The 21,975-nt window shown below is 40.3% G+C and overlaps 1 protein-coding gene across 1 annotated transcript; it reads left to right on the top strand.

Moving 5' to 3' along the window:
* The first annotated feature begins 2,230 nt into the window (after nucleotides 1-2,230).
* On the top strand, nucleotides 2,231-16,059 carry Clec4d (C-type lectin domain family 4 member D). The gene is made up of 6 exons (XM_076567916.1): nucleotides 2,231-2,626; nucleotides 4,904-4,996; nucleotides 6,831-6,941; nucleotides 7,820-7,971; nucleotides 11,791-11,906; nucleotides 15,748-16,059. Exons 1-6 carry the CDS (start codon nucleotides 2,599-2,601, stop codon nucleotides 15,917-15,919), a joined length of 672 nt encoding a protein of 223 aa, XP_076424031.1. The 5' UTR covers nucleotides 2,231-2,598; the 3' UTR covers nucleotides 15,920-16,059.
* Nucleotides 16,060-21,975: the final 5,916 nt, after the last annotated feature.

Below are 21,975 nucleotides of genomic sequence, written 5' to 3' on the forward strand. Positions count from 1 at the left end.
TTACATTAATTCTGCAAGGACTGGGTAGAGTTATGCAGTGCTTCAAGATTTTATGGAATGCATGAAAATCGCAAATGTCATCATATGTTCTTGGTGGAAGGACAACGAAGCAGTAACCTTCATGTAAGGCACAGCTTACTGGAGACAATTTCAGAACTGCTGCAGTGGGGGTGGGAAGCACCTGCGGATTTCAAGATAGGAGCATGGGTCTTACTCAAACAAAGAAGTGACATTGATGCCTTTGTAGAGAAGAAAAGAACTCCTACCACCGGAGAAAAAGCAAGCAAAAGCTGTAGTGAGGAGGACTTACCTAGGGCAGAAGGCATGGCTGTGAGGGGCCCGGGACCCGATCTTATGGCTGATACGGAAAAGGCGGTGCAGGAGTGAAGTCAAGGTTGCTTTCTTAGCACTGTCTTATTTGTGTGGCACAGACTTGCCTCTTCTCAGCCACTCTGTGAAACTGTGAGGCGGGTGCTGTTCTACAGATGAGGACATTTTGTTGGAAGGGAAGGAGCTCCAGGTCAGCTGTCTCTGACTCCTGGGGTTGTGTTTAGTGCACTTAAAACAGCATGTTGTGAAAGGAACACTAAGACAGGGCTTCTGCTCACTTCCTGCAAACTGTTCAACTTCAGTTTTCACAAAACCATTATTTTATATCATCAATAAATGCATGTATTTACTTATTTTTGTGTTCATGGCATACACATGTACATATGCATAGTGTCCTCCTCTATGCCGTATTCTCTTAAGATGATACCTCTCATCGAACCCAGAACTTGGCCTCTTTTCAACTACTCTGGTGGCCAACAAGCCCTAGTGGGATTCCCCTGTCTCTACCACCACCCTCCTCCAGCACTGAGGTTCAGATGTCCACTGCCATGGCATTTGACATGTGGTGCTGAGGATCTGAACTCAACTCCTTGTGACCATCTCCCTAGCCGCTCCATAAATCTTTTTAAATTTAACCCTGGATTTCCTGGTGGGGGGAACCCATGGCCTGTTCGTGGTACCTGAGATGGTGCCTAGGACACCGGTAAGGCTTGTGTATGTGCAATTTCTGTCAGAAAGGTCAGTCTTCTTATACATTTCTACTGTGAAATCATGCATATTTACCTTATAGTTATTGTTGTATTGTTTTTAGTTTACTGAAAAATGTATATAGCCCAAGATCCAGGGGAGATGGAACACACCTATAATCCTAGCACTCAGGAGGTGGAGACAGGAGTATGGTCATTTAAACCAGCTTGGTCTTCATTCTGAGCATAGAGAGACCCTGTGCCAAAAAAAAAAAAAAAAAAAAACAACTCCCAACCTGACCAACCAAACCAAATTGAAACAATAACTCCCCAAACATCAACATAAACTGCCGACCCAAATTCAACGATTACAAAAGTGAATGCTACATTTAAAAGTGTTATTGCCGGGCGGTGGTGGCGCACACCTTTAATCCCAGCACTCGGGAGGCAGAGCCAGGCGGATCTCTGTGAGTTCGAGGCCAGCCTGGGCTACCAAGTGAGCTCCAGGAAAGGCGCAAAGCTACGCAGAGAAACCCTGTCTCGAAAAACCAAAAAAAAAAAAAAAAAAAAAGTGTTATGAAGTGCCAATATCACATTTTAATTTTAATTCATGAATGAATATGAATCAGCTTTTCCAAGGACATACGGACTTACTTTTCTTTTCTTTTTTATTTTACTTGGAAACTGTTGTTTTTCTTTTTTTTTCCAGTTTTTTTTTAATTTTATAATCAATTTAATTTTACCTACCACCCACAGATTCCCCTGTCTCGGACTTACTTTTCTATTTACGTAACAGAGATACCCAAGTATATCCCACACTAGCCTGATGGCTATTCCTGCAAATGGCGGAGAAGCTTCCACCACAGGGTTTCCCCCATGCTCCTCTCTCTGAAACCCCTGGTTCCACCTCTAAACACCAACAAAAGTGTGTATGGCTTCAGCAAATAAGTTGTGGAGGTAGGCAAATATCCATTCTTTAACAGTCCTGTAGGTGGAGCCAGGGATCACAATGGTGTCTCTGCCAGGAAACTTTTGCCTTTGCCATAAGAAGCCTGTTTTCTCCAACCTGGGGAGACCTTGAGATCTGATCAGCAGCTTCACCGGCCTCTTCCTCAGTTCTAAAGCAACATCTTTCGTGTTTTCACATGTATGGTGTGTACAAAGTGTAGGTTAAAAGTGTTTCTCATTGCCACCGTGGACAATCTCATTGAACTCACAGAGCTTTCTAAGCCGCATTTTACCTCAAACATACATCACCATTGAAAACGTAATATATGACTAACAAAAAACACATTGAGAAATCTTACATGACACAGTGCTGGAAGTTTCTACTGCCTGTTCTGGAGTTGATTTCTCAATTTCCCTTTTCTCTTTGCCCATCTGCTAGAGTACCTTAGAGGAAACCCCATTTTTGAAGATTTCTCCCCAGTTAGCTCTCTTATACTGGACACTTACTGATCTTACCGGAGTAGGTCAAGTGTCTTGATGTGAAGTTTTAAACGTTTCTGAATATTTACCTGTGACAGAAATAGACACCCAGGGGGAGAATTAGAAGAGGAGCTTGAATCTTCTGATACACATAATGTGGCTAGAAGAACCTCAAAGGAAATGTGAGTCTCTCTCTCTCTCTTTCTCTCTCTCTCTCTCTCTCTCTCTCTCTCTCTCTCTCTCTCTCTCTCTCTCTCTCTCTCTCTTTCTTCCTCCCTCCTTCCTTTTCTCCCTCCTCCTCCTCCCTCAAGACAAAGTACAGGTTAGCCTTGAATTTTCTGTATAACCCAGGTTGGCCTCCAACTGGATCTTCTTGTTTCCATCTTCTGAGGGTTGAGATGACAGGTGATGTGCTATCATGCCCAGCCCTTTTCACGTTTAACAGGTAGAAGTATTGATGACTATGACTTTAAAATGTGAATTAATGCAGTGCAAAGGTGACGGGGATGACAGCCAAATGAGCTGCATAACAGAGACTAGAATCAGATTGAACGAAGAGAAGAGATAAAGTATACAAAAAGAAATGGGATAAAAAGAAAAGGAGAATTAATTAAATTCTTTGGAAGATTACTTCAAAGGGAAGGGAGAGCTATAGAAAACACACAGACATAGGCTCATGATATGCCAGAGAATCTATCTGCTTTCCTGTTTAAATTAAGGGATACTACTGGATTTGCACAGTGAGACTGTTAAATAATACTCTGTTATATTACATTATATAACAAGATACAGATGCATCTTCTGGATATGGCATGGCCATTGCAGCCATGAACTCACAGCAGCTGTGGCAACCTGCACACGATCAGTCAACATGCCGGTAGGCAGCCCTCGGTGGACTCTGTGGATCACAAAATCAACAACAGCAAAAAAGCAGAGAACGTGAATGGGGAATTGGGAACATGCTGGAGATGCCTGGGGATGGGAGTGGGGGGTGAGATGGGGGTCTTAAGGATGGATATGATCGAGCTACATTGCTTGGATGTATGAAATTATCAAAGAATAAATAAAAGATGTTCTAGTAATAAGAAATGTGTGGCAAAAATGTTAAAATATGTTTAATATTCGAGTCTTGCTTAAAATCTCATCAGTTTGCTATAGCTAACTTCAACAGGACCACACTGTACTGCAGTCCTGAAAAATATTGTTTTGCTTTATTTGCTTATTTTTGTTTTTTGTTTTGTACTGGGGACTAGAAGCAGTGTCTACGACATGTTAGAGAAGTAAATGCCCAACCTTGAGGTACACCCCTTTCTTTACTCTTTATTTTTAATTTCCACACGGAATCTCATTGTGTTTCATGGGCTAGCCTTGAACTCCCTCTGTAGCCCAGGCAGGCCTTGAATTTAGTCCTTCCCTCACCTCCTGAAGAGCTGGGATTACATGCCTGTTATACAAGGCCTGGCAGAGAAAAAAAAAATACTGCTAAGAATATCCCTTTATACAAATAAATGCAGTTATTTCTGTGGCGTAGAGTTCTAGATTAAAGTCGGTACAGCAAACACAATGCATTTGCACACGGATAAACGCTCGGCCATCGAGGTGGCTTGGTACGTGACAGCACCTGCCATCAAGCCTGAGGACCCACACCGGAGGGAGAGAGCCAGCTCCCACACGTTGTCTTCTGATCTCCACGTGCACCCTGGCACATGCACACACACAGATAAATGAAATCAAAAGCTAAGAACGGGCAAACACTGCTCACTGGTGCTTCTCGGGGGCTTTTCTCAGGGGCTAGCCTCGGCAACACAGCCGTCTCCTCTCCTGAGTGCTCTCTCAACCGGGCCAACACTGCATGCTTTCCATATGTTTTTTGGATCAATATGAAAAACCTTGCCACAATATTTTAGTTTATAGTTCCCCAATGGAACATGCTTTGATTTGTTTAAAGACCGCTTATAATTTCAGCAGATTAAATACACTGCTCATAATTTTACACAGTTTTTTTTAATTGACTTTAGAAATTCTTTATGTGTGTTTGATAGTGATATTACAACAGGGCTTTCTTTTCTCTCTCTCTCTCTCTCTCTCTCTCTCTCTCTCTCTCTCTCTCTCTCTCTCTCTCTGTGTGTGTGTGTGTGTGTGTGTGTGTGTGTGTGTGTGTGTGTGTACACATGGGCACCTGTATGCATGTTTTACATTATTTATGCTATGTAGAAGCTTTAATTTTTATGGCTTTTGTTTTTATGTTCTGCTTATAAAAACCTTTCTTTATAAAAGCAAGCTTATATTTTTCTTTGTTATTTACTAGCAGGTTCTAAGATTGGTTTATTCACATAAAATATTTAAGGCTCTCGTACTTCTAAGATACCTTCTGCACTCTCCCATTTGGCCTGTGGCTTGATAATCTTGGCTTTCTTCATGGCAGAGAGGAAACTAACCTATTTTTCTTTTTGTCTTAGCAAAGAGTATCCGACACCCCAAGCTGATCCCTTGGGTCTTGGCTGTGGTTTTCATCTCACTTCTCAGTGCTTGCTTTATTGCAAGTTGTTTGGGTAAGCTACTAGACAAGCTGAAGCTCATCTTGAATTATTTTCCCCAAGAATTTCCAACATGTGTACCGCGAGTCTCACTTTTACTCAGTGTATCCACATACAACCCATTCGCTGTCTTAGGCTTAACATCAGAGCTGTGCACTTGATTTTCTAATGTATATGAGACTTTTCTGTTTGCTTCCAGAAAAGCACTTTGCTAAGGCCGTATTGACATATAGAAGCTCTATGCATTAAATGTGTCCACCTCAAGATTAGGGACAAATATGTCCCCATGACACCATCAGCACCACTGACCTCACAGGAAGGCCTGTTTTTTCTGATATCAAGCTTTAAGATAAGGTTGTTAGGACTGAATTAATACAGTGTTGGTCTAAGACAAATAGGCTGGAGAAAGAATAGATACTTGCAGTAAAGAATCTGTATATGTAATTCCTTATCCAAAATAAAGGGGGATGTTTCAGAGTTATGGGGAAGAGAGAGTTTTGTTAAAACGTGATTATATTTAATAAATGAAATTGGGCTCTTGCATCATATCATGTACAAACAACAGCCCATATAGTGAAAATAGAACTCTATAGGACAGAATATTTGTACTGCCTTAATGTGTGGAATGCATAGTAATCTGTCAAAACAATTGGAAACGTCAGCAGTATAATAAACAATGGACAAAGTCTTAAGCAGACATTATAGAGAAGAGAAAATGGAAAGATAGGAAATACACACACTGTCAACCTCCTTGGTTGTTAAGGGAAGTAAAACTGCAATTCACAATGAGTCAACACTATAAAAACACCAGGATGGTAATGACTAAAAGTAGACAGCATCTGATGATGAAGATCCAGTTAGAAGACTGGACCTGTGGTGCTTACCCACAGGAGAGAACACAGAGTAGTGAACCTGTTTGGAAAGCTTCCCCACACACCTCACATGTAACTACACCAGCAACAGAAATGCATACTTACTCACTTTAGGATGCAAGATCAAAAATGTTCAGAGTAACACAGTTCACATCAGCCAAACACTGGAAGCAACGGATGTCCTAGCAGTCAAAGAGATCAAGGCATTTTCACTGTGTGAAGACAACAGATCACTTCCTAGTTATGAAAATGGATGAACTGTAGCTATGGGCAGCAATAAATTGTTTCAGAAACAATTCTGAGCATAAGTCAGTACCAAAGGACACATGCCACCTGAGCCCATTCATAGAGAATCCCAAAGACAGTCATTTTGATCTGTACGGTTCCAGGCTGAAACTGTGAAGCAAAGCACAGGATGAAGACTTTAAAAGCCACAAAATGGTTAACTGCAAAGGAAGAGTTGGCTGTGTTTGGGGTATGATGGCTACCTGGGTTGTTGACCCTATTCTATTTCTTGAACTTGACTGTCTTTCCCCAAAGTGTTCACGTTATGCTAATTTACCAACCTGTACATTTATTTTATTTTTTTTTTTACTTTTTAATATGTGATTATATTTCAACTATTTTAAATATAGTAAAAACATTATTAAACTCATGAAGTTCATAAAACTTTGTAGAACTAGCCCAGTGTTTGTCAAAATGTCACTCTTACGCACATTCTGATAGAATAACCTAAAAATGGCACGCACCTAAAAGATTCTTAAACTTCCGATGTAAATCACAACATGGATAAAACGATATAAAATTTTAGCTTTCTGCAGTTGCTTTCAATGAATTTACCTAGGATCATGGAATGGTGTAGGAAAGAAAAAGAGTGTGTAGGCCTTAACTGTGAGGGAAGGAGAAGGGTGGGGAGATAGGTCCACTTTTCTAAACCAGTGTCTACACAGAGCATAACTGTTTTTCCTGCCCTGTAGTGACTCATCATTACTTCTCACGCTGGATGCAAAGAGCAAGAACAGTGAAGTTCTCAGACTACCACACAAGGCTAACGTGTACCCGAGAGGAGCCAGAACCCGGAGCTGCAGGTAACAGAGGAACTTCTTATGTGCTTCCACTCAGCTTTTAAAGAGCATCCATAGTAAATCAGAAAGGGAACACATGAGAACTGGCTACAAGAATGAATATCAGTCAATTGGGACAGAATCACTTCTCATGACTGTAGTCAAACAGTGCCACACATTATCTAGTTTATTTTTGTGCTGCTGGAAATCGAATGCAAGGCCTTATGCATGTTTGGCAATTGCTCCCCATCAACATATCTTGCTTTGTTTGTTTGTTTTTTGAGACAGGGTCCCACTATGTAGCCCAGGCTGGCCTGGAACTAGATACCTTCTTGCCTCTGTCTTCTAAGAGCTCAGATTACAGGTCTGTCTCATTACCCTAGATCAGTATTTTTGACATCTGAAACACAACAGGAGCTTCCATTTTTCCTTGATTCAGATCTATCATGAGGACAGTTTCTTCTCGGTTTTTATAACTTTGCTGAGATGCCTATTTATTTATATTCTAGAATTTATAAAGTTATGGAGAATTAAGAAATGCTTGAGTTTTGCATAGTCTTTGCTTTTTGTCCAAATAAAATATCCTGCAAAAGGCTTTGTTATAGGAACATTTTGCTTAATTTTAAATTAAAAACCCTCTCTCTCTCCCTCTCCCTTCTCAATTCCTTCCTTTCTTTCTTTGCTAAGTATCAAATTCAGGAATTTTCACATTCTAGGAAAGTACTTTACCATTGAGCTACACTGCTAGCTCTGGAAATATTTAAATATATGAAAGCAAACACATGTAATGACACTGAATAATGTTAATGTCTTCTAAGATAATACTCGTAGTAAGATAAGTATGCACCGTCACAAATGAAATGCTCCTTTGTAACTAATGCCTATTTCAATTCTCACCCGAGGAGTTACCTGGAACTGTTGTCCTGTTAGCTGGGTAGCCTTCCAGTCTAACTGTTACTTTCCTCTTAATGACAACCAGACGTGGTCTGAGAGTGAGAGGAACTGCTCTGGGATGGGTAGTCATCTGGTGACCATCAACACCGAAGCAGAGCAGGTATGTATTAGCTCAGCTCACACCAACGCTCCTGTTTCATTATGTTGCTGTGACAAACACAACCAAAAGGAACTCCAAAGAGGAAAGGGTTTGTTTCCACTCACAGCTTATAGCTTACAGTCCATCACGGAGGGAACTCAGGGCAGGCATTCATGCAGGAACTTGATACAGAAACCAAGGAGGAACACTGCTTCCTGGCCCACTCAAAGGCTCCTAGGTAACTAGTTTCTTTTGTGCCCAGGACCACCTGCAGGGAATGGTGCTCCCCACAGTAGGCTGGGTCCTTCTTATGTCAATTAACAATCCACACAACCCCTCACAGACATACCCATAAGCCAGTCTGATTTGGATATCCCTCCCCTGAGAGTCCCTTCTCCAGTAATTCTAAGCTGTGTGGAGTAGACAGTAAAAGCTACCCTGTTGCCTTAAATCTCTTCACAGAGCAGAAATTTCCTGACTTCCCATGTATCTTTCCTTCGTGTCTTTCATCAGCCTGGAAAGCCTTTTCTTCCTCTCCCACTCTTTCCCTTTCCTTTCTCCACTCCCTTCCTCTCTCAACTCTTTGACTTTCAATTGTGCTTTTCATAATAACAAAGTCATCATAGCATAATTTACCCTTCCTCTGATAATAGAAAACATACACCAGAGGATTTATATAGTACAATGCATATCTTTCTTTTTTATTGAATCCTCTCATACAATACATCCCAACCACAGTTTCCTCTCTCTCCACTCCTCCCAGGCCGCCCGCCACAACAACTTTCTCTTTCCCCAAGATCCATTTCCCCTCCATTTCCTCCCTAGAAAAGAGCAGGTCTCCAAGAGACAACGGCCAGACAGGACAAAACAATAAGACAATGTGAAAGCCTTCATATTGATGCTGGACAAGGTAACCCAATAGAAAGGAAAGAGTCTCAGAAACACACACACTCCCACTGTTAGGAGTATCACAAGAACACCAAGCTAACAGCCATAACATATACACAGACCTGGTGCAGGCCCTGTGCATGGGTAGAAATGCATGTACTTTATATGTTAGAAAATTAGTCAGTTTTCTGTATGTGGCCAACTTCTGGTCTTTCCAGACTTTAATGATGTGTCACTTCTCTCTGAAACCTGCCCTTTCCTACTCTGCTTTCCCTAGTCTATGGCGTAGGCTCTGCTAAGGCTCTTTGAGCACAGAGGGATGTCAACTTTTACTCCAGTGACTTGCAGCTCCTCCAATGACTCCCACTTGATCAAAGGCTCAGACCAAGCTTTCCTTGCCTTTGTATTTCCAATATCCTGCACAAAGCCAGACATACAGTAGGACTCGTGAGCATACAGAAGGACATACAGTAGGATACATGAGCATACAGAAGGACATACAGTAGGACTCATGAGCATACAGAAGGACATATCGTAGGACACATGAGCATACAGAAGGACATACAGTAGGACTCATGAGTATACAGAAGGACATACAGTGGGACACAGGACCATATAACTACATGAGTGGCTAATGAGGACTGAAATGCCTTCTTAAATATATGGGAGATAATTCTAATGTGTGGTACTAATTCTAAGTAAATACATTTGAAGATAACTTCAGTTTGTAAAGAGCTGAAACTGCTCTCTTCATGTGTTATATTTTTCCGTTATATTTCCCTGAGATCCTGCTTGCCAAAAACTCAATTGAATACAACCCAACCCTGCCACTGGAAGCCTTACCCGGCTACAAGAGATGGTCAGTTAAGATTCTGTATCTCCCACTACTAGGAGCCCTCATTAGGATCACCTTCATGGATTTCAGGAAGTTTCCACTGCACTAGGCTTCCACACCACCCACAAAATACCCCCCAATTCCAGCTGTTTCTCTACACACACACACCCCACACACACAACTGATCCCTCCTTCTCCTATCCCCACCCACCCCTAGTCTACTCATAAAATCTATTCTATTTCCTCTTCCTAGGGAGATCCATGAGTACCCCCTGGAGCCCTCCTCTTCAAATACCCTCTCTGGGTTTATGGATTATAGCTTGAGTGTCATTTACTTAATGGCTCATATCCATTTATAAATGAATACATGTCGTATTTGTCTTTCTGGGTCTTGGTTACCTCACTCAGGATAATTTTTTCTAGTTTCATCCACTTGCCTCCAAATTTCATGATGTCATTTTTTAACAGTAACATTCCATTGTATAAATCTACCACATTTTCTTTATCTATTCTGTGGTTGAGGAACATTTAGGTTGTTTCTAGTTTCTGGCTATTATGAATAAAACTGCATCAACATGGTTGAGCAAGTGTCCTTATGGTAGGATTGAGCATCCTTTAACTATATTCCCAAGAGTGGTATAGCTGGGTCTTGAGGTAGATTGATTTCCAATTTTACGAGGAAGCACCATGTTGATTTCCAGTACAAGTTTGTACTCCCACTGGCAATGGAGGAGTGTTCTCCTTGCTACACATCCTTGCTAGCATGAGCTCTCACTTGTTTGTTTGTTTGTTTGTTTTATCTTGACCATTCTGGCAGATGTAAGATGGGATCTCAATGTAGTTTTGATCTGCATTTCCCTGATGGCTAAGTATGTTGTATATTTCTTTGTTTCTCAGCCATTTGAGATTCCTCTATTGAGAATTCTGTCTAGATCTGTACCTTATTTTTAAGAATTACTTATTTTTTTTTGATAACTAGTTTCTTGATTTCATTATATATTTTGGATATTAGTCCTCTACCAGACACAGAATTGGTTAAAAAAAATCTTTTTCCCATCCTGTAGGCCATTTGTTTAACAAATGGTCCTCCTTTGCCTTACAGAAGCTTTTCGGTTTCATGAGGTCCCTTTTATTAATTGTTGATCTTAGTTCCTGAACTACCAGTATTCTGTTCAGAAAGTCATTTCCTATGCCAATGCATTCAAGGCTATTCCTCACTTTTTCTTCTATCAGGTTAAGTGTATCTTTGATCCACCTTAAGTGAGTTCTTTGATCCACCTTGACTTGAGCTCTGTGTAGAGTGATAGATATGGATCTATTTGCATTCTTCTACATGCAGACATCCAGTAAGACCAGCACCATTTGTTGAAGAAGCTGTCTTTTTTCCAATATATATTTCTGGCTTCTTTATCAAAAATCAGGTGTCTATATGTGCTTGGATTTATGTCTCAGTCTTTTCAATTCCATTGTTCAGTTTGATTCCATTGATCAACCTGTCTGTTTTTATGCCAATACCATGCTGTTTTTATTACTATAGCTCTGTAGTACACCTTGAAATCAAGGATGGTGAGACATCCAGCAGTTCTGTTAGCTATCCTCTGTTTTTTGTTTTTCCATAAGAAGTTGAGAATTGTTCTTTCAAAGCCTGTAAAGAATTGTATTGGAATTTCGATGGAGATTGCATTGAATCTGTAGATTGCTTTTGGCAAGATGGTCATTTTTACTGTTAATCCTACTGATCCAAGAGCAAGGAGATTTTTCTATCTTCTGACATGTTCTTTAATTTCTTTCTTCAAAAACTTGAAATTTTTAACATACAAGCCTTTCACTTGCTTACTGAGAGTTACCCCAATATATTTTAATTTATTTGAAAGGTATTGTGAAAGGTGTTGTTTCCCTGATTTCTTTCTCAATCTGTTTGTCATTTGTGGCAGAAGACTCAGGGTTTGCTGAGTGAGCTGCCTCTACTGCTTTAAGCAGGTTTGGGGACAGACTTATGTGATAACGTGTTGTTTACACCTAATCGGTGATCACACTGACCTCTTCCCTCCTTATCAGTCTAATGCACATCACAGCACCCAAGAGCACTTACAAAAGAATGTATATTTTGTATGCAGAACTTTCTGACTGGGTTTTTGGATAAACAATTTCCCTATTTCCTGGGACTTACTGATGAGAACTCGGAAGGTCTGTGGCAGTGGGTGGACCAAACGCCATTTAACTCACACATGAGGTAAGTATTGTGGTTGGGGCTAACGGCATTTATAAGCAAAGATGAGAAGATGTGGCAAGGAGAACACATTTTAAAGTAGGATACACCAATGTAAGCGCTTATTCAACAGACTTCCAACAGTTCAATCTCTATAATGCTATGTTCCCATTGCACAATAATCCTATGACTTCAGCAAAATGTTCAGTATCTTTGATTGTACAATGTTAATGAAAGAACAGATAACACGAGAGTAATGTGAAAAGGTGTTTGTTTAAGATTATCAGTTTGATAAACAATATTTTCTATAAGAGCTAAAATTATTTTTGAAGCCGGGCGGTGGTGGCGCACGCCTTTAATCCCAGCACTCGGGAGGCAGAGCCAGGCGGATCTCTGTGAGTTCGAGGCCAGCCTAGGCTACCAAGTGAGTTCCAGGAAAGGCGCAAAGCTACACAAGAGAAACCCTGTCTCGAAAAACAAAAAAAAACAAACAAAAAAAAATTATTTTTGAAAGAATTTTAACCTGGTTATTTTCCTTCTTGAAACCAACATTGCATAATATAAGATAGAAAACCACATGTATAACCTAAGTTTTGCTAGCAGCAATGTTAAGAAAGTAAGAAGATGTTAGACATGGTGGCACACACAAATAATTCCTGTATTCATGAGATGGAATCAGCAGGGTTGACAGTTTGAGGTAACCCTGAGCTTCATGGGGAGTTCTAGGGAGGCCATAGCTACATAGGGAGACCATGTTTCAGACAGAAAAACAAGATAAATCGACATAAAGAGAGACAGAGACAGAAAGAGAGAAACAGAGAGCGAGAGAGACAGAGACAGAAAGAGTTCTATGGAGGCCATAGGTCTCTGTTTGAGACCATGTTTCAAATAGAAAAACAACAAATCAATACACACCAAAAGAACAAAAAGGAAAAACTGGTAAATTTATGATAATACACACACACACACACACACACACACACACACACACACACACACACACTATATACATATACATATACATATACATATACATATACATATACATATACATATACATATACATATATATTTTTTCCCTTGAGACAAGGTTTCTCTATGTAACAGTCCTGGCTTGTTCTGGAACTCACACTGTAGAACAGACTGACCTCAAACTCACAGATCTATCTGCTTCAGCCTCCCAAGTGGTTGGATTAAAGACGTGTGCCACCACCACCAGTTATCAATTATTAATAATGTATTTAACATAGTACAGCCATATGCACTTAACACTTAAAGGACATCTCCGTATGGAGAAACCACATTTCTTTCTTCCTCTTTTAAAATTAGTTCTTTTCCCTGAGAATTTCATACAATGTGTTGTGTTCATATTTGCTCCTCTGTCCCCACCCAACTTTGTGTTTTCTTTTTTTTTTCACCCATTTTGTGTTGTCCGCATATTCTTGGATGTATGGTGGAAGGTCAGTCATAGGCTATCATCTTAAAATTGACCCTCCCCCTCCCAGCAGTTATCAATTCCCAAGACCAGTGATGGGATTTTGTGCCTACCTCCACTCTCCATGCTGGGGTCTGATACACCTTGAACTTGCACAAGGCTTGTGCATGCTGCCACAATCACTGTGTACTGTGCACAGTTCACATGTGCAACTGTCCTGCTGTGTCTGGAGGACATGATTTCCTTGTTGCCGCCCATTTCCTCGGGCTCTGACACTTCATCCACCAAGATCCCTGAACCCCAGGAGGAGGGGATGTGGTTCAGATGTCCCGTTTAGAGCTGAGCATTCTTTATTATTTTCACCTTGGCCAGCTGTGAGTCTCTGTTAATCTTCATCTACTATAAACAGAAGCTTCTCTGGTGGAGATAGAGAGATTCATGAATCTATGGGTATATTGATAAGTCATTAGGAGCTGGTTTAGGTCTATGTCCACTTAGCAGACCAACAGTGTAGGCTCTCCCCTAGGACCTATACCACAAGTTCTTGGGCTGACTGTGGTGTCAGACATGGGCTTCATCTTGTGTTACAGAGCTTAAATCCAATAAGAAAGTTGGTCGCTCCTATAATGTTTGTGTGACTACTGCACCAGTGGTTATGTCTTGCCAGACAGTCATGGTAGCTTGCCAGGTTCACAGCTGGGTAAGACTGATGATTACATTTTTCCCCTAGTATCATTTGCAGTACCTTCCAGCACCATAAAAGCTAGTCAGTAGAAATGAAGCTTCCAGATAGCATCAGCTTTATTTCTGTGACTCAAGTCTGTCTTTAGCAATAGGGTCACACTGTCAAGTTCTGGAGGGTAACCACTAGCATTGGTAATAAGCTGTGGTATTTAGGGGTCTATTGGACCTCACTGGCTCACAGATCCAAAGGAGGTAAACCATTCCCAGCACTAGGTTTTTTATGTGTCTAACAGGGGTAACTTATGGGGTAACTTCATTTTAAATCTACCTGTCTGAGCTATTTCACTCAGAATGATTGTTTCCAGCTCCATCCTGTAAATTTCATAATTTAATTTTTGTTAACAGCTGAATAATATTTCATTGTGTAAATATACCAGATTTTCATTTTCCATTCCCTAACTGATGAATAACTAGACTATTCCTATTTTCGGACTATTATGAATAGAGCAGCAATGAATCTGAATTAGGAGGTATCTAGATCTAAGGAGGATATAGAGTCATTTGGGTATATGCTCAAGAATGGTATAGCTGGATCATATACTAGATATATTTCTAACTTTTTAAGGAAACTTCACATGGATTTCTGTAGTGGCTGTACCAGTTTGCATTCCCACTAGCAATGATGAGTGTTCTCCTTTCTCCATACCTATGCCAACATTTGCCTTCGTCTGTTTATTTGGATCTTAGGAATTCTGACTGGGGCAATATAAAATCTCAGAGCAGTTTTAATCTGCATTGCCCCAATAGCGAAGAATGTTGGGCATTTTAAAGATATTCCTCTGCCATTTGTCTTTTGTCTTTTGAGAGTACTCTGCTTAGTTCACAAACCCCATTTGTTTTCCTGGTGTTTACCCTTTTCCCTTTCAGTTCTTTGTATAGTCTGGATACTAACCCTCTGTCAGGTGTATAGCTGACAGATATGCCTCTCCCCTTGAGTGATGGTGTCCTTTGGTGTACAGAGCCTATCTACTTCCGTGAAGTCCCATTTATTAGTTATTGGTCTTAATCCCTTTCCCAGTGGGGTCCTGCTCAGAAAGTCCTTTCCTGTGCCCATGACTTTGAGAGCATCCCTATTTTCTCCTCTATCAGATTCAGGGCATCAGGTTTTATCTGAGGTCCTCGCTTCATCTGGAGTTGAGGGGGTGGGAAGTAAAGAGTCTGTTTCATCGTATTGCTGTTAGCTGTCCAGTTCTGCCAGCACCATTCGTCGAAGATGCTCTGTTCTCCCATCTTCGTTGTTGGCTTCACTGTAAAATATCAGGTAGATACAGCAGTGCAGACTTACTTACGGCTCCTCAGTTCTAGTCCACTGATCCATGAGCCTGTTTTTATGCAGTGCCATGCTGGAGTTTTTGTTTGTTTGTTTGGATGGTTGGTTGGTTTTGTTTGTTGTTTGAGACAGAGTTTCCTGTGTATCCCTGGCTGTCCTGGAACTTGTTCTGTAGACCAGGCTGGCCTCAAACTCACAGATCCACCTGCCTCTGCCTCTGGAGTGCTGGGATTAAAGGTGTGCGCCACCACCGCCAGAGTTGGAAGTCACATTTCAAATGCTCATTAGTTGCATGTAGCTTGTGGCTCTTGTAGTGCAGGTTGCAGCTCTGAGGAGTCACTCACTCTACTGTTCACTCCACTTCTCCAGATTGTCATTGGTATAATCTCTAGCTCACTGTTCTCCTTCTCTTTCAGATTCTGGCATGAGGGTGAACCCAATAACTTTATGGAAGAAGATTGTGTTGTCCTTATTAATGTCCAAGATAAATGGGCCTGGAATGACTTTCCTTGTCATTCTAGGGCCAGTAGGATTTGTAAGTTACCTGGAGCAACATTTGGTTGGAAGCCCACAAAGCAGTTGTTATGATGGAGATGGCAAAGATGAACCTATCAGACCAGGGGAAAGTGTCTATGCATCACAGAAATAGAGAACACACTGGATCATGGGGCACTGTCAACCATGAGGATGTTCTTAATTATTTTTGCTTAAATTTAATTGAAAACACATAGTGTGGCTTGTGCTCTCTGTCTCCCTGTCTCTGCCTCATTATCTGTGTGTGTGTGTGTGTGTGTGCGCACGCGCTCTCTTAAGGCAGGCTCTGTGTGGTATTTTGTTAGAATGAGCATCATCCTATGGGAATCAGTCTTTATCTTTGTTCCCTTGACAGTATTTTAAGATATTTACTTTTCAGTCGGTATGCATTAGTTACATATCTAATGGAAGGATTAAGTAATACAATCTTTTTGCCATTTCTCTCTTGCTCAAATTATTACCTCTTAAAATTCAAACTTGCAGTATACACACTAGTAGTGATAAATCTTTCTTTTGTTTGTTTTTTTAAATTCTTCTCTCATACATCCTGACCACAGTTTCCCCTCCCTCCATTTCCCCTAGTACCCCCTTAACTCCCAACTCTCCCAGATCCTCCGTTTCCCTTTGAGAAGAGCGGGCCTCCCAAAGATATCAACCGAACACAGCACAACAAGATTCCTAACTAGACACAAACCCTCACATCAGGGAGGGCCAGACAAGGCAGCCCAGTAGGAGAAAGGGTCCTATTCAAACCCAAATCTCAGTTTACAATGCTAACATTTTTACTGTTCAATCTTTTACTTCCACATTTGAGTAGTTACGAACAATCTCCCAGGAAAAACAGTGTAAAACAGGTCTCAGTGATTGATTATACAGATAGAGAAGAAGGATATAAACATTCTAACAATTTTTCTTCTTTCTTCATTCCAGCTGTCAGGCCAACCCGCGTACTTTCATGCAGACTTAATTTCATTTTAGTGAGCTCTTTCAACTCCCTTATAGCTGAGGAAACAACACTCTTGAAAAGCTAAAGAGCTCCCATTTTCATTGCTTGTTCATGGCAATCTGGACTATGACTCATCTACCTTTTCCTGGAGATGAACCATGTCTCCTTTGTACTTACAGGAAAGTTTATGGAGATACGCTGACCTTTTCACTTAGCTAAGGACTCAGTTTTCTTAATTATTTGAAGTTCATTCCATTGGTGTTTTCATTTTGAATCATAAAGATATTACTTTTAATTCATTTATATAAATTGTCTAATATTCAAGAGCTGTACTACTGGCAAGAAAGTCACCAAATTGACAACCTACAATTACAATGTTTGTGCTATTAGTGGTTCAGTCACAACTGACCATAAGAAAGTCTAAAGAGGGCTGAGGAGATGGATCAGTGTTAAGAATGCTTGCTCTTCCAGCATACCTAAATCCAGTCCTCAGTATCCACATCAGGTGGCTCACAGTGGCCTGTAGCATCAACTCCAGGGTATCTGACTCTTTCTCCTGGCTATATAACACAACTTCTGCACACACACACACACACACACACACACACACACACACACACACACACTCTTTTTAAAGAAAAATACTGTTCTAGTCTTGTTTGAAATTTTATTTTCTAGTGTCTCCTGAATCTGAGCTGAGAATTTTCAACCAACAACTTTTTTTTCAATTTTTTTATTAAGAAAATTTTTTCATTCATTTTATACCCTAATCAAAGATCCCCTCTTCCCTCCTCCCACCCACCCCTCAGCCTCCCCCTCTCAACTCACCTCCCACTCCCACCCACAAGAAGGCAAGGCCTCCCATGTGGAGGCACATTCAGTAGAGGCAAGTCCAAGCCCTTCCCCCTGCCTCAAGGCTGCATGAGGTGTCCCATCATAGGTAGTGGGTTCCACAAAGCCCACTCATGCACCAGATGGATTCTGATCCTACTGCCTGGGGCCACCCCCAAGCAGATCAAGCTTCACAACTGTCTTGCCATGCAGAGGGCCTAGTCCAGTCCCATGTAGGATCCACAGCAACTGATCCAACTTTCATGAGTTCCCTCTAGTTTGGTTTGGTCCTCCCTGCATGTTTCCCCATCATGACCCTGATGCACTTTCTCATAGAATCCCTCTTCTCTCTCTTTGACTGGACTCCTGGAGCTCGGTCTAGTGACTGGCTAGAATCTCTGCATCTGCTTCCATCAGTCATTGGAGAAAAGTTCTGTGATGACAGTTAGGGTATTCACCAGTCTGATCTCCAGGGCAAGCCAGTTCAGTTCAGGCACCCTCTCCACTATTGCTAGTAGCCCAGCCTGGGGTCATCTTTCGGGATTCCTGGCAACTTCCCCAACACCAGGTTTCTCTCTATCCCCATCAACCAACAACTTTTTAACCTGTCTTCTCTCTCCTTCACCATTTTTAAAGGCAGCAGCTACTTTGCAAGTTTGTTCATGATTTTCTGGGTTAAATGTAGAATATTGATGTTTGGTTAAGCGTGGCAGTGGAGTGTTGTGCTCTCTGTGTGTCCATGTTGAAGTTGATACTTTTGGATGAAGGGGAACTAAGTCACTTCACATGTGTTGGGCACATTAATGAAATCATATAGCACAAGACAAGTTGAAAGAAATTTATGTACTAATGGGCTTTGTAGAGTTACTTTTATCCATTTTAATGTACAAATCATGAGCCTGTCTATGTAGAAATCCAGTTGTCAATAAAGCGTGACTCCTCTGTGATCTCCTTCACTGTTCTGCACCTCTGTCTATGGTCTGTTTCCTGCTGCTAAGAATGTTCAATCCCCAGCACCTATGCCAACCTCGGGCCCCCAGCCCTCCTCCCTGGATGACGGCAGCAGCCTCTGGTTTCCCACATTTCATATCTAGGAAATCAATTCATATATGTGTTAAAATGCAAATAGTAAACACATTAATGAAAACACGAAGTAACAGTAATCTATGGGTGTAAACGTGAGTATGTAGGAGGTAGTTGGACAACATGGCCATTCCAGCTGCTAATTGCCCCTACTCCTGTAAAGAACCTCCCATCCATGCTCCAACAAGAAACTCTCCAAACCCAGAGGGCCACACACAAGAAGAAGTCATGAGTGTAGGAAAAGGAATCCAGCTGGAGAGGAAGAGGAGTAAGAAGGGGAGTGAGAGTTATGTGAAAATGAGTAAAATCATTATATAAATTTATGAAACTGTCAAAAAATAAAAAAGAAAGGACAAAAAATGAAGTCTCTCTTCCTTCAAGAAGTCTCATACTTAGCGCCTCTTTAGAGTAATTACAATCATAATTATATAATTATGTATATATAATTACTTTCATGTAGGGATACATTATTTGAATTCTGAAATTGTGTATCTAACAGAGTATAGATTACAAGGGAAAGACACACCCATATATTTAGTTTCACAAGACACAAGTTTCTTCAGAGATAAAGAAATAAGAATCTATGTTATGCTAAGTCTTAAAAAGAGGTGGATAATCCTGGGGCAGGGGGAGGGAATGTGTGATTTAAGAAATAAAAGCACAATCTACTGCTAATAAAGTGGGTGAAAGTTATGAGGCTTATGCAGAGTCGTCGTATAGTGGTAGAACCTCAGTTGTAGAGTAGAACCTCAGTACAACCTCAGTTGTAACCTGAGGGTCGTAGGAAGAGAAGAATGAGGGCGCTCAGCATTATGACTTCCTTTTAGGAAGAAAGGCAGGGAGGGGGCAGGCAGGCATGACCGTCCTGATTTTGCTACTTTCTAATTTTCCAAGGTACCATATTGTGGAGTAGCACTTCCTGCACCATTCAGAATTCACCCATGCTTTTCTGGAATGATGTTTAATGTTCATGCTAAGTATTTCTCTAACTGGAAGACTTTTTCATCTGTACATCTTTGAGCTCCATAGAAAATTTTCATAATGAACATGTATATTTTTTACTAAAAATAGTAAAGTGACTACTCTTTTAAAATATTAGGTCCATAAATGGTGTATTTGAATTGTAATGGTGGCTTACTGGGGGAGTATGTCCTGGAGAACATGAGTGGTTTATTACTCTATTTTTGTGGTCAAAGTTATTAAGTCTTTCTGTAAGCTCACCCACAAATATAATATTTGAAAAGTTTCTATTGGATGATCCACTACCTCCAATTTTCTGAATAGGTAATTCATGTTAAGATAAAATAAACCTTTCCCTGACCAAGCTGTTTTTCTGTCAGTGTTTCATTACAGCTATAGAAAAGCAGATTAGGGCAACATCCAAAAGATCATCTACCATGATTATGTCAGCTTCATCCTGAAGCATTTATCTAATTATTCTTTTATCAATAAAGTTCACGAGTCAGATATAGATATGTGTGTGTGTGTGTGTGTGTGTGTGTGTGTGTGTGTGTGTGTGTGTGTGTAAAAACCTGATCAGAGAAGTGGTGAAGATGCAACTGAGGACCTCCTCTCTCTCTCTCTCTCCTTCCTCAATCCATACATCCTGGGTCCTTCAAAATCTCTATGGCTAACTTGGTCAGCTCATAGCAAGCCCCACCTTCTGATTCAAGGTAAACTTTATCAGTCTCGGGAGTGTCAGAGTGCAATTAAAATATCTCACATTTCCCACTTTTTGTCTAAATAAAAAAGAAAGGTTTTAACTCTAATACAGTAAAACTATATACAATAAAAACAATTTATCTAGTAAGAATTACATTCACAATGTCCAGTCCATTTGCATTTGGCAAATCCAGAGAAAATACTCCATTACCTATCTTATCTTGGTGAGTCCAAAGTTTTGTACCTAATTCACTTTCAATCCTAATGTGTATTACCAACCCCAAACTATCTTTTTAAACCTGAAAACATTTTCTTAGATAAACAATTTAAGCTTTTATGTCTCTCAACCTTATATACTTTATACCTCTTTGTGAGTTTCTTTTCTGAATCTGTTAACAAGGAAAACTGTAACTGTAACTGTCTACTCTTCAACCCGTCAGAGACCTGAGAAGGATACAATATTACCTGAGTAAACAGAAAGTACAGAGCAAACAACTTCCAAGAGACATTTGGCTGCCTGGACAGTCACCTAAATTTCCTCTGCAATGTTGGGGAATCCATCTTTGACCTATAGGCCTAGAATATCTGACAGATTTTTCTGTGAAGCAGGAATTTTTGAAGGACTGTCCTACCTTGTCTTGGCAAAGTTTGGCAGTCACCTTTTGTGTCCTGCTAGTCAGATTTGGAAACATACTGTCAGCAGTCTAGGCAAGGGAAGTTTCTTGCCAAGTGGCTAACTTTGCCAGGATGAAATCAAACTTCATCATCTTTTTTTAAGTTAATTGGTGTTGCCGGGAGCAGACATGTCTCACTGTCACAAAAAGCCTTATGTTATTAAAACATCTTAAATGCCATATTCTGTAGATTTCTGAAGTGTTTCAAAACCATCTATCTATCTAAAATATATCTCTGTTTGACTTTAAAACATACCTAACATGGCCACAAATTTGATTAACTATCAAATAGTTCATAATAGTTATTATTATGAACTATCCTAAATAGTTCATAATAATAACTTTCAAGGACTAGAAATTTACATTACATTGTTAAATGAGCTGTATAGGTACAATATCTTAAACAAGATTAGAAACATATATAAAGTTTAACAAAAAAAACCTTAAATTTGTATCAATATGCAGAAATCCATACCAATGTAAAATATTTAAGACTAGTAGTTGCTTTTTTAGCTTAACAGTAGATTCAATAATCTATCCTTTTATCCTATCATTCCTATATCTTCCCTATTTTCTTTTCAGAAAGAGATCTCTGAATCTAACCTCCTTTGCTTATTTTTTTCCCTGATCACGACCAAACTTTCAACCCCCTAAATGATGACAAACATCTTTACTCAACCAAATGACCAAAAATCACCCACACCACCTCTTGGGAATGTTGGAATTGTATTTTCTTGACTGTTTCCTGTTGTCTGGGGGGTGACAGGATCTTCAAGGGATCCTGAGAAAATTGGATAATGGTCAAGACCTATGAGAGCTAGCTGTATTGTTTTTTGTTTAGTGTCTATGTGATTGGAATAAGTATAGAGCTTATCTGAAGTGCTGGCTAGAGCAGTCTGTGAGGCTTGACAATC

Source organism: Peromyscus maniculatus, chromosome 3, assembly GCF_049852395.1.
Source record: "Peromyscus maniculatus bairdii isolate BWxNUB_F1_BW_parent chromosome 3, HU_Pman_BW_mat_3.1, whole genome shotgun sequence".
NCBI lineage: Eukaryota > Metazoa > Chordata > Mammalia > Rodentia > Cricetidae > Peromyscus > Peromyscus maniculatus.